Source organism: Symphalangus syndactylus, chromosome 5 (assembly GCF_028878055.3).
Source record: "Symphalangus syndactylus isolate Jambi chromosome 5, NHGRI_mSymSyn1-v2.1_pri, whole genome shotgun sequence".
NCBI lineage: Eukaryota > Metazoa > Chordata > Mammalia > Primates > Hylobatidae > Symphalangus > Symphalangus syndactylus.
Window position 1 is genome coordinate 41,713,836 of NC_072427.2, and position 12,145 is coordinate 41,725,980.

The 12,145-nt window shown below is 43.7% G+C and overlaps 1 protein-coding gene across 3 annotated transcripts in view; it reads right to left on the minus strand.

Annotated features, from left to right (window-relative positions):
- Nucleotides 1-12,145, minus strand: part of TRIP4 (thyroid hormone receptor interactor 4) — a 74,666-nt gene that overhangs the window by 8,207 nt on the left and 54,314 nt on the right. For 2 of the 3 annotated variants that reach the window (XR_008657683.2, XM_055278166.2), the window contains one exon: nucleotides 2,339-2,441. The exons of the other annotated variant lie outside the window; for it this stretch is intronic. Coding sequence is in view for 1 of the 2 variants with exons in the window: in XM_055278166.2 (XP_055134141.2) it covers nucleotides 2,339-2,441 (103 nt within the window). In the remaining variant the exon portion in view is untranslated. The remainder of the gene's footprint in view (nucleotides 1-2,338; nucleotides 2,442-12,145) is intronic. 3 annotated transcript variants of the gene reach the window in all.

Here is a 12,145-nt window from a genome sequence, read left to right on the forward strand (position 1 = left end):
ACTTCTCTAGGGCATAGATTTATAAAATGGCTAGTTGGTCCCCAAGGTATTGGATGAGGGAGAGTTGTGCACCAGTGAGGACAATGCATGCCCTAGAATCACGCAATTCACACAATGGGAAAGCAGTGACAAAGAGGCACAAAATGGTAACTGACATGAGCAAATGGGAGAGTTGCTGATGTTGCTTTCCAAGGATGTTAGGCAGGGAGGCCACCACTACTATATATGTGTTTTTTGTTTGTTTGTTTTTGTTTTGTTTTGTTTTGATACGGAGTCTCGCTCTGTTGCCCAGGATGGAGTACAGTGGTGCGATCTCGACTCACTGTAAGCTCCGCCTCCCAGGTTCACACCATTCTCCTGCCTCAGCCTCCCGAGTAGCTGGGACTACAGGTGCCCGCTACCATGCCTGGCTAATTTTTTGTATTTTTAGTAGAGACGGGGTTTCACTGTGTTAGCCAGGATGGTCTCGATCTCCTGACCTCATGATCCACCTGCCTTGGCCTCCCAAAGTGCTGGGATTACAGGCGTGAGCCACCACGCCCGGCCCACTATATGTGTTTTGAGACTGCTTTGAAATACAAGAGGCTGCTCTAGGACAGAGGAAGAAAAGATGGGTCCCAGCTACTTGGGAGGCTGATATGGGAGGATTAGACCTGGGAGGTTGAGGTTGTGGTGGGCCATGATCATGCCACTGTACTCCAACCTGGGTGACAGAGCAAGACACTGTCTCAATCAATTAACTAATAAAAATTTTAAAAATGAGGCCGGGTGCAGTGGCTCACGTTTGTAATCCCAGCACTTTGGGAGGCTGAGGCAGGCAGATCACAAGGTCAGGAGTTTGAGACCAGCCTGGCCAATATGGTGAAACCCCATCTCTACTAAAAATACAAAAATTAGCTGGGAGTGGTGACACCTGTAGTCCCAGCTACTTGGGAGGCTGAGGCAGAAGAATCCCTTGAACCCAGGAGGCGGAGGTTGTAGTGAGCCGAGATTGGGCCACTGCACTCCAACCTCGGAGACACAGTGAGACTCTGTCTCAAAAAAAAAAAAAAAAAAAAAAAAAAAAAGTTAAAAAGGAATGAAAAGCAAGAGAGCCAAGGCCGTACTCTGAGAACCAATAATGAAGAGAAATGTGGAAAGTGGTGCCTCTAAAATAGATGCTCAATAATAAATACTTAAAATGTTAAGTCTTTTTTTTTTGAGATGGAGTTTCACTCTTGTTGCCTAGGCTGGAGTACAGTGGCGCGATCTCGGCTCACTGCAACCTCTGCCTCCCGAGTTCAAGCAATACTCCTGCCTCAGCCTCCCGAGTAGCTGGGATTACAGGTGCCCACCACCATGCCCTGCTAATTTTTTGTATTTTTAGTAGAGACGGGGTGTCACCATGTTGGACAGGCTGGTCTCGAACTCCTGACCTCAGATGATCCACCTGTCTCGGCTTCCCAAAGTGCTGGGATTATAGGCATGAGCTACCACGCCCAGCCCTTATTCTTGAGTTGAATACTAACAGTGAATAAATGGATAAATGACAATGTTGCCACTGCATTGCCTTACTACTTCCTTTGACGAGCAGTACAGTGGGGCAAAACACTCTTTTGGCTGACAAATAGTATTTTAATGTAATAGGATCTGAAATAGAAGTTTAGAGTGACTTACTGTGCCAATAATTGTGGATCAAGATATACTTTGGAAAGCCTTTATTGTAGTTATCCTAATATTGATAAGTATAATTATATTAAGCCTCCAACACTAGGGATACACAGAACACAATAATTTTTTTTTTTTTTTTTTTTTTTTTTTTTTTTTTTTTTGAGACCAAGTGTCGCTCTGTTACCAGGCTGGAGTGTAATGGCACAATCTCAGCTCACTGTAACCTCCACCTCCCAGGTTCAAGCGATTCTCCTGCCTCAGCCTTCCAAGTAGCTGGGACTACAGGCGCTACAGGCGCACGCCACCACGCCCAGCTAATTTTTTGTTTTTGTAATCTTAGTAGAGACGGGGTTTCACCATGTTGGCCAGGATGGTCTCGATCTCTTGACCTTGTGATCCACCCGCCTCAGCCTCCCAAAGTGCTGGGATTACAGGCGTGAGCCACCATGCCTGGCCAAAAGGGAAGATTATATAAAAATCTAGACAAGTGAGATGCAAGATAAAAAAAAAGAAAAGAAAAGAAAATTAGACCATCAAAGATTATGACTTACAGGCTGATCCAAAGGTAGTGGGTTACGTCAACCGATTGTTCACAGTCAGTTACAGATTGAACTCCTTGTTCTACTTTTTTCCCCATTCCTCACTACTGCACTTGACTAGTCTTAAAGAAAAAAAAATCATGACTTACAGATTTTTGGATTTCCTTTAATAGGAAACTTCACAACCATTTCCTGAGGATTTTTGCAGATGAAAACAAATGGAGAATCAGATTCTTGACTGATGTCTGGAAACTGTGAAATATAAAAATAAAAATTTCAGGCTAGTTGGGACAAGTTTTGAATTTAAGGAGAACAGAAGATGTCCCAGATTTCACCTCAACATTCTGATGATAGTACTTTTCATTTCACAGGTAAAAAGGATTATGCTCAACAAGCAAGAACAAATCTTCACCTTTCTACAATCCTTAGTACAGCATTATACAGTCTATTGCCTGCCATCTCTGATTTCCTATAGTGGGAACAACTTCATTAAAAAAAAAAAAAAAAGTTTACCTGAAATCCTCCCAGAAGAATTAGAACTGACTGCTCTTTTATCACAAACAACCAAGAGTCAGGAGATTCAGGGATCTCCTTGGGGAACATCAGGTACCCCTAGGTTCAACTCAAGTGAAGCACTGGAAGACTTAAGAAAAATAAAACATCTGTGGAAATTCTGCCAGAAACAGTACACATAGCCCTTCTCTAGCTAAAGGGAAGGAAGATGATTCATTCTGAAAGGTATGAACACGCAAAAGCTGTTTTGCTGGATGCTTTCCAGATCTACTTCGGGTGAAAAGGTAACTGGTAGAGCAATTCTGAAAATTATTTAGAAACCTCCTTTGGATCTCTTATCATAAAACAAATCTGTGTGAATAGTTAGGACTTTTACTTTTTTTGTAAAAACAGACACAGAACCTAGAGTAAGACTATGCTGGCTACACAATCACAATTTAAGAACAATTGGGGGTTAGCAATGGGTAACGGAGCTGGAATTTCATTATTTCCTATCTTACTATGTCTTATATATTTAGCATGTTCAACAAATATGACTCATAGGCTTCTGGGTCAGACTTCATTACCAGAGAAGGCTTTCTCCTAGTAACTACCATCAAAAGTATGAAATTGCCTGTATTTTCCACCCTTATTTGACTGCTAAGATATGCCTTCTAAAGTCTAAGCCACTAAAAGTTTCATTTTAAAAAGTAACGAAATTCAAATTTCTCTGTAACTAGAAGCATGAATAGTTAAACTTCTTTATTTGACCACTCTTGTCCTACATGATAAGTGATGCTGTGGAGAAAACAGAAGGGATTTTTAATAGCATCTGGCCCTGCCCATACACCGTGGCTTTCAGTGTGGAAGAGGTGGGACATGTACTTTGTTTTTGTTTTGTTTTTTTAGAGATGGGGTCTCTCTATGTTGCCCAGGCTGATCTCAAACTCCTGGACCTAAATCATTCTCCTGCCTCAACCTCCCAAAGTTCTGGGATTATAGGAGAGAGCCACCGCATCCAGCCAATAAAACAAACTTAATATTAACTATCAGCCACAATCATATTAATAGGCAGGGTCAAATGTTCATGGTAGAAAAGTAAGGCTACAGATACAAGGGTAAACCCTCTTCTTTCTTATCCCTTTTATCTTCAGAAGCCAAAGAAAAGCAGGGCCCAGCTGTTATTGCTGGGTATTAGAAGGAAATAAGCTCTGCACAAGATCCATGCTGAGGTGCTTTGGCACAAATAAAACCAGAGGCTGCCATCAAGATCTCTAAACCTAATTCTACGAGACCAGAGCAGCAGCAGTCATAATTACTATCTCTTTAATTTTCCTATTTTTCCTTCCCTGTGGCTTAGAGACCATTGAGGCAAAGGACAATCACAGCTCTGCTTTTCCAACACCACAAACCATTTCAGCTAGTCTCTCCTCTTTCTTCCATATCAATAGTTTTTGCCTCTCTACTGGATCAATCCTATTAACACACAAACATTCTGTAATGTCTGGCATGAAACAAAATCTCTTATCCAGATCCCACATCCTCCTCCAGCTACTACTCATTTCTCAGATTCCCATTACAACAAAATTCATCAAAAGATTATCTGTACTCCCTGACTTTAATTCCTCTCCTACTTTTTTCTTGAATTCACTATAAATAGGCTTTCACTCTCATCATTCCATCAAAATCATTCTTGTAAAGGTCATTGTTGACTTCCATGTTGCTAAATCAAATGGTCAATTCGCAGTTCTCATCTTTTTTTTTTTTTTTTTTTTTTTTTTTTTTGAGATGGAGTCTTACGCTGTTACCCAGGCTGGAGTGCAATGGCGCGATCTCGGCTCACTACAACCTCTGCCTCCTGGGTTCAAGCGATTCTCCTGCCTGCCTCAGCCTCCTGAGTAGCTGGGATTACAGGCGTCCAACACCATGCCCAGCTAATTTTGTATTTTTAGTAGAAACGGGGTTTCACCATGTTGGCCAGGCTGATCTTGAACTTCTGACCTCAGGTAATCCACCTGCCTCAGCCTCCCAAAGTGCTGGGATTACAGGCATGAGCCACCGTGCCTGGGTCAGTTCTCATCTTAATTGATCTATCTGTAGTAGAACTTGATAGAATTCTTTTTTTTTTTTTTTTTACATCTTCACTCTTGCCATCCAAAGATAGAATTCTTTTCTCTGGCTAGGCACAGTGGCTCACACTTCTAATCCCAGCACTTTGGGAGGCCCAGGCAGGAGGATTGCTTGAGCCCAGGAGTTTGGGATCAGCCTGGGCAACATGGCAAGAGCCCATCTCTACAAAAAATAAAACATTAAAAAAATTAGCCAAGCATGGTGGCACACACTCTAGCCTGGGCAACAGAGTGAGACCCTGTCTCAAAGAAAAGCCAAAGTATATCCAATATCTCACCATTTCTTAAGACTTCAATGGCTACTTCCTTGGTCCAAGCCATCATAATGTCTCCCTGGGTTTCTGCAATAACCTCCTAAGTGGTCTGTTTCTGCCCTTAACTTCCCTCTTGGTCTATTCTCAACACAGCCGCCAGAACTAATTTTTTTTTTTTTATATCAGATCACGCCATTCTTCTGCTTAAAACTCTCCAATGGGTTTTCATCTCAATCAGAATAAAAGTCTAAGTCCTTGCTTACCATGACCTACAAGTCCGTAGACAATCTGGCCCCCCATTTCCTCTCTGATACCTTCTCTTACTTCTCTCCACTTTCACTCCACTCTTGCCACACTGGCTTCCTTGTTGTTCCTGTCTCAGGTTTTTTGCACTTGCCTTTTCCTTCTTCCTGGAATGCTTTTTACCCTAGATATTTCCATGGCTTCTTTCCTCTCTTCCTTCAGAATTTTGTTGAAGTGTCAACTTTTAGTGAATATTCTATAACCCTATTTAAAATCAGAGCACCAAATTCCCCATAAACTTGGCACTCTTTTTTTTTTTTTTTGAGACGGAGTCTTTCTCTGTCCCCCAGGCTGGAGTGCGGTGGCGCGATCTAGGCTCACCGCAACCTCCACCTCAAGCCATTCTCCTGCCTCAGCCTCCTGAGTAGCTGGGACCACAGGCGCCTGCCAACACGCCCGGCTAATTTTTTTGTATTTCTTAGTAGAGACGGGGTTTCACCGTGTTAGCCAGGATGGTCTCGATCTCCTGACCTCGTGATCCACCCGCCTCGGCCTCCCAAAGTGCTGGGATTACAGGCTTGAGCCACCGCACCCGGCCAACTTGGCACTCTTAAACTACCTCTCCAGCCTTATTTTTTATTTTTTTTGAGATGGAGTCTCGCTCTGTCACCCAGGCTGGAGTACAGTGGGGCAATCTTGGCTCACTGCAAGCTCTATCTCCCGGGTTCACACCATTCTCCTGCCTCAGCCTCCCGAGTGGCTGGGACTACAAGTGCCCGCCACTATGCCTGGCTAATATTTTGTATTTTTAGTAGAGACGGGGTTTCACCGTGTTAGCCAGGATGGTCTCAATCTCCTGACCTCGTGATCCGCCTGCCTCGGCCTTCCAAAGTGCTGGGATTACAGGTGTGAGCCACCACACCTGGCCCTCTCCTGCCTTATTTTACCATCGTCTGATACAATATAATTTACTTATTTAGAACTTTTACTTGGTCTCACCTCACTAGGATGAAAGCTCCATGAGGACAGGGATTTTTGTTTTGTTTACTCATCAGCATCTAGGACCATGCCTGGTTCACAGCAGGCAATCAATAAATACTTGTTGAATAAAAATGCAATGAATTGGCCGGGCACACAGTGGCTCACGCCTGTACTCCCAGCACTTTGGGACACCAAAGTGGGCAGACCACGAGGTCAGGAGATTGAGACCATCCTGGCTAAAACTGTGAAACCCCGTTTCTACTAAAAATACAAAAAATTAGCTGGGCGTGGTGGCGGGCGCCAATAGTCCCAGCTACTCTGGAGGCTGAGGCAGGAGAATGGCATGAACCCGGGAGGCAGAGCTTGCAGTGAGCCGAGATCGCACCACTGCACTCCATCCAGACTGGGTGACAGAGCGATACTCGGTCTCAAAAAAAAAAAAAAAAAAAAAAAAAAAAAAAAAAAAAAATGAATTTACCAACTTGTGCATTAAAGTTATTTTATTCAAGGTGAATACATACATGCTAGGAATCATACACTCTTAGAACTGTAACTCTAAGTAGATATTACTCTTCATGTGTTATCCCTAAGCTTGTGTCTTGGCAAGTGGTCAATATGGCTCTATGTTTAAGAAAAACCACGCTGATGTGTATTAACAGAGTAAGTAAATGTTAAATAGTGGGAAAAACTGGAAAAATGGTGGACAAATTAAATAACAATAGGTTCCTTGGACCCATCATCCTCACAATAAAGACAAACATAAAAATCAACTTTCCCAGATGGATCTCAAATTAAAGTTCCAGGTGAATATCCCTTTTCCTACTACTAGCACTGAACTTCAAGGGGCTTATAAGAAACAGAGGTAAAAAGCAAAGTGGCCTACAAGGAATAAAGTAAAGCCTATGCATTGGAAGAAGAGATTATTTTTCATTATCAAATGCATTAAAACAAAGTTAGCTTGGCAGAGCCTCAGTACCTCCAAAAAAAAAAAAAAAAACCAACCATAATCCCCACAGCCAGGGCCTGGACACTAAAGACTATATTACATACTAACAAACCACTATATACTTACATTGTATCCTAACAAGTAAGGGATATTTGGTCTGAAAGTTAGAAAAATAAAATGCAGCTTACCCAGAGAAAGAATAAGAGAGGGGAGGTGAAGAATGTGAATAAGCTCTGGATGTCACATTTTATTTTATATTTATTATTAATTAATTATTATTTTGAGATAGGGTCTCACTCTGTTGCCCAGGCTAGAGTGCACTGGTGTGAGCACAGCTCACTGCAGCCTGGACCTTCTGGGCTCAAGTGAAGCTCCTAAACCAGCCTCCCAAGTAGCTGGAACTACAGATGTGCACCTCCACATCCAGCTAATTTTTTTTTTTTTTAAAGGCAAGATTTCACTCTGTCACCCAGGCTGGAGTGCAGTGGGGTGTTCGTAGCTCACTACAGCCTTGACCTGGAGGGCTCAAGCCACTCAGGAGGTACTGGAGACTACAGGTGCACACCACCAGACCTGGCTAATTTTATTTTTTTTAGAAGACTAAATACATACATACATACATATATATATATAATTTCTTTTGCCATTTTCATAAGAGAAAAAATTGGTTAGCAGTTTTGGTCAACCACCACTGATTCAGTGGAAAATGGGCATTTTCACCAAATCTTCAAGCCTTTCCTTCATTCTTATTCATTCTTGTACTGAAATGATCAATAACTCCTAAACTATGTCACTCTTCACAACAAATTCCCAGATGATCTGTAAATCTTATATCTGTCTCCAGATACAAGATTTATACGTTGGCGGCCGGGCGCAGTGGCTCACGCTTGTAATCTCAGCACTTTGGGAGGCCGAGGCGGGCGGATCACGAGGTCAGGAGATCGAGACCACAGTGAAACCCCGTCTCTACTAAAAATACAAAAAATTAGCCGGGCGTGGTGGCGGGCGCCTGTAGTCCCAGCTACTCGGAGAGGCTGAGGCAGGAGAATGGCGTGAACCTGGGAAGCGGAGCTTGCAGTGAGCCGAGACTGCGCCACTGCACTCCAGCCTGGGTGACAGAGCGAGACTCCGTCTCAAAAAAAAAAAAAAAAAAGATTTATACGTTGGCCAGGCATGGTGGCTCATGCCTGTAATCCTAGCACTTTGGGAGGCCGAGACAGGTGGATTGCTTGAGGCCAGGAGTTCAAAACCAGCCTGGCCAACATGGTGAAACCCCATTTCTACTAAAAATACAAAAAATTAGCCGGGCGTGATGGCGGGCACCTGTAATCCCAGCCACTCAGGAGGCTGAGGCAGGAGGATCGCCTGAACCTGGGAGGTGGAGGTTGCAGTGAGCCAAGATCACGCCATTGCACTCCAGCCTGGGCAACAAGAGCGAAACTCCATCTCAAAAAAAAAAAAAAAGATTTATAAGTTGTTAGTTGAAGAACTAATAACTAAAGCAACAATAATAGGGAATTCATTAACAAAGAACATACATTTGCTGTAGGCTTTCTTGGTTTGAACTTTGAGGAACTAGATAGAACATGAAATCAGGGTCTGAAATCTCGTTAGCTGAAAACCAACTCCAAGAAGACTGAGGTGATAATATGCAGAAAGAGAGAAGGAAATGAGTCTGATAAAGAGGTGCAAGAACAGATCCAAGGAAGCATATCCCGCAAGCAACTGTGCTCTGTGATAAACAGTTCTCATTTGTATTTTCCTTCAAAGCAATTCAAGGTGTCACAGGATAACTACCATCCCAGGCCCCACTCTACTGGAAGATAAATGTTTTCTTACTTCAGGGTGACCTACTGATCATAATACTTTGACCAGATGACGACTGAATATTTGACTAGGGTTGAATAAAGATCATACCAGTTGGCCCAAAGTGGGATAGTTGAACTCCTATATACCAGTAACCCAATTCAAGTCACATGCCTAGTATCTAAGACAGGGGCTTCCAGCTCAATGCTACAGAGACAATCCATATATGTACCAGGTGAAAGAAATAAGTGAGAAGACATACACAAACTTACGGATCTTATAGCCATTTGTGGAAGACAATCTGATTGAAGCAGCTACAACCAGGTCTCATTCTATTGACAGTAACATTTCCACTGTGGTTTTCTGTGCCCTGTGGAATCATATGCTAGAACCTCCACATAAAAGAACTCAAACAGGCCGGGCATGGTGGCTCAAGCCTGTAATCCCAGCACTTTGGGAGGCCGAGGTGGGCGGATCATGAGGTCAGCAGTTCGAGACCATCCTCACCAACATGGTGAAACCCCGTCTCTACTAAAAATACAAAAAAATTAGCCGGGTGTGGTGGCGGACGCCTGTAGTCCCAGCTTCAGGAGGCTGAGGCAGGAGAATGGCGTGAACCTGGGAGGCGGAGCTTGCAGTGAGCCGAGATCACGCCACTGCACTCCAGTCTGGGTGAGTGAGACTCCATCTCAAAAAAAAAAAAAAAAAAAAAAAACTCAAGTTTATTTTCTCTAAAATTAACCTCATAGCTTTTCTGGCCTGATTCTTCAAGGCCTAACTGGGAATCACCCACTCATGACAATTATTTTTGGTCTTCATTTTAATATAATGGCTTCCACTCCAACTTAAACTAGTGAAAACCAGAAGAAAATTGCTTTTAATTAAAGACGGTTTTGGGAGGCCGAGGCAGGTGGATCACCTGAGGTTGGAAGTTCGAGACCAGCCTGACCAACATGGAGAAACCCTGTCTCTACTAAAAATACAAAATTAGCCAGATGTGGTGGTGCATGCCTGTAATCCCAGCTACTCGTGAGGCTGAGGCAGGAGAATCGTTTGAACCTGAGAGGCGGAGGTTGTGGTGAGCTGAGATCATGCCATTGCACTCCAGCCTAGGCACCAAGAGAGAAACTCAAAATAAATAAATAAATAAATGAATGAATGACAGTACATGGTAAGGTCTTCAACCAACAAAGTCCACTCTGAGACTATTACCTCAGAATGCTGAAGACTTCTCTTGAGTTAAGGGCTGTGCCAATTTTAGATTTTATTTTCCCAATGGCTAGTCTGACTCAACTGAAAACTATTCTGAGGTAGTGCTCTAAGAGATCTTTGACTTCACTTAACATCAAGGTAAGGTCATTGTGAAGCAATCTGGTGTTATGAATGTCAACAATACTCTTTTATCAAATAACATATCTTTTAGAACAAAAAAGAAACCCAAGTTGATCCTAGACTTCTCTCACCCTTCATATCCAGTCAAATTACTAAGTCCTACAAACTTTACCTCCTAAACATTCCAATCATCAGATCCTTTCTCTTCAACTCAACTGACACAGCATTGCTGCAGACCTTCATCATAACTCACCTGGACAACCATGATAATTTCCTAAATCATCTCTGTTTTCAGGCTTGCCCCATCCAGTACATCCTTCCTACGGCTGCCAGGACAATCCTTTTGAAACATGACTTTGGCTGGGTGTGGTGGCTCAGGCCTATAATCCCAGCATTTAGGGAACCCCAGGCGGGCGAATCACCTGAGGATAGTAGTTCAAGACCAGCCTGGTCAACATGGCGAAACCCGTCTCTACCGAAAATACAAAAAATTAGCTAAACGTGGTGGCATGCGCCTGTAATACCAGCTACTCAGGAGGCTGAGGCAGGAGAATCGCTTGAACCTGGGAGGTGGAGGTTGCAGTGAGCCGAGATCGCACCACTGCCCTCTAGCCTGCACGACAGAGTGAGACTCTGTCTCAAAAACACAAAAAGAAAAAGTAACACGACTTTATATGGGTATCTTTAGAACACAGTTCAAATCCTTTCATACGGCATTTTTTTTTTTTTTTTTTTTTGAGATGGAGTCTCACCCTGTCACCCAGGTTGGAGTGCAATGGTGCGACCTCAGCTCACTGCAACTCTGCCTCCCGGGTTCAAGAGATTCTCCTGCCTCAGAATCCCGAGTAGCTGGGATCACAGGTATGTGCCTGGCTAATTTTTTTTTTTAATCTTTAGTAGAGACAGGGTTTCACCATGTTGGCCAGGCTGCTCTTGAACTCCCAACCTCGTGATCCACCCACATCGGCCTCCCAAAGTGCTGGGATCACAGGCATGAGCCACCACACCCGGCCAAGATTTTTCATATATCTACCATTGTCTGCCTCTCTATTTATTGTCATGACCACTTACTGTGCACCTACTACATGGCAGGCTGTATGTTAGGACACTGGAGATATAAAAGTGAATAAGACATAGATGGTCACCTAGGCCAAGGCCTGGAGGCTCATGCCTGTATTCCCAGCACTCTGGGAGGCTGAGGCAGGCAGATCACGAGGTCAGGAGATGGAAACCATCCTGGCCAACATGGTGCAACCCCGTCTGTACTAAAAATACAAAAATCAGCTGGGCGTGGTGGCACACAACCTGTAGCCGAGATCGCGCCACTGCACTCCAGCCAAGCAACAGAGTGAGACTCCTTATTAAAAAAAAAAAAAAAAAAAAAAAGGCATAGATGGTCACCTAAAGAACTACATGTCAACAAATAAAAAAAAAAAAAAAAGCAGTAATAGAAGTATGAACACAGTAGGAGCCCAAAGAAGGAAATTAATCCTGGGCCGGGCGCGGTGGCTCACGCTTGTAATCCCAGCACTTTGGGAGGCCGAGGCGGGCGGATCACGAGGTCAGGAGATCGAGACCACGGTGAAACCCCGTCTCTACTAAAAATACAAAAAATTAGCCGGGCGTGGTGGCGGGCGCCTGTAGTCCCAGCTACTCGGAGAGGCTGAGGCAGGAGAATGGCGTGAACCCGGGAGGCGGAGCTTGCAGTGAGCCGAGATCGCGCCACCGCACTCCAGCCTGGGCGACAGAGCGAGACTCCGTCTCAAAAAAAAA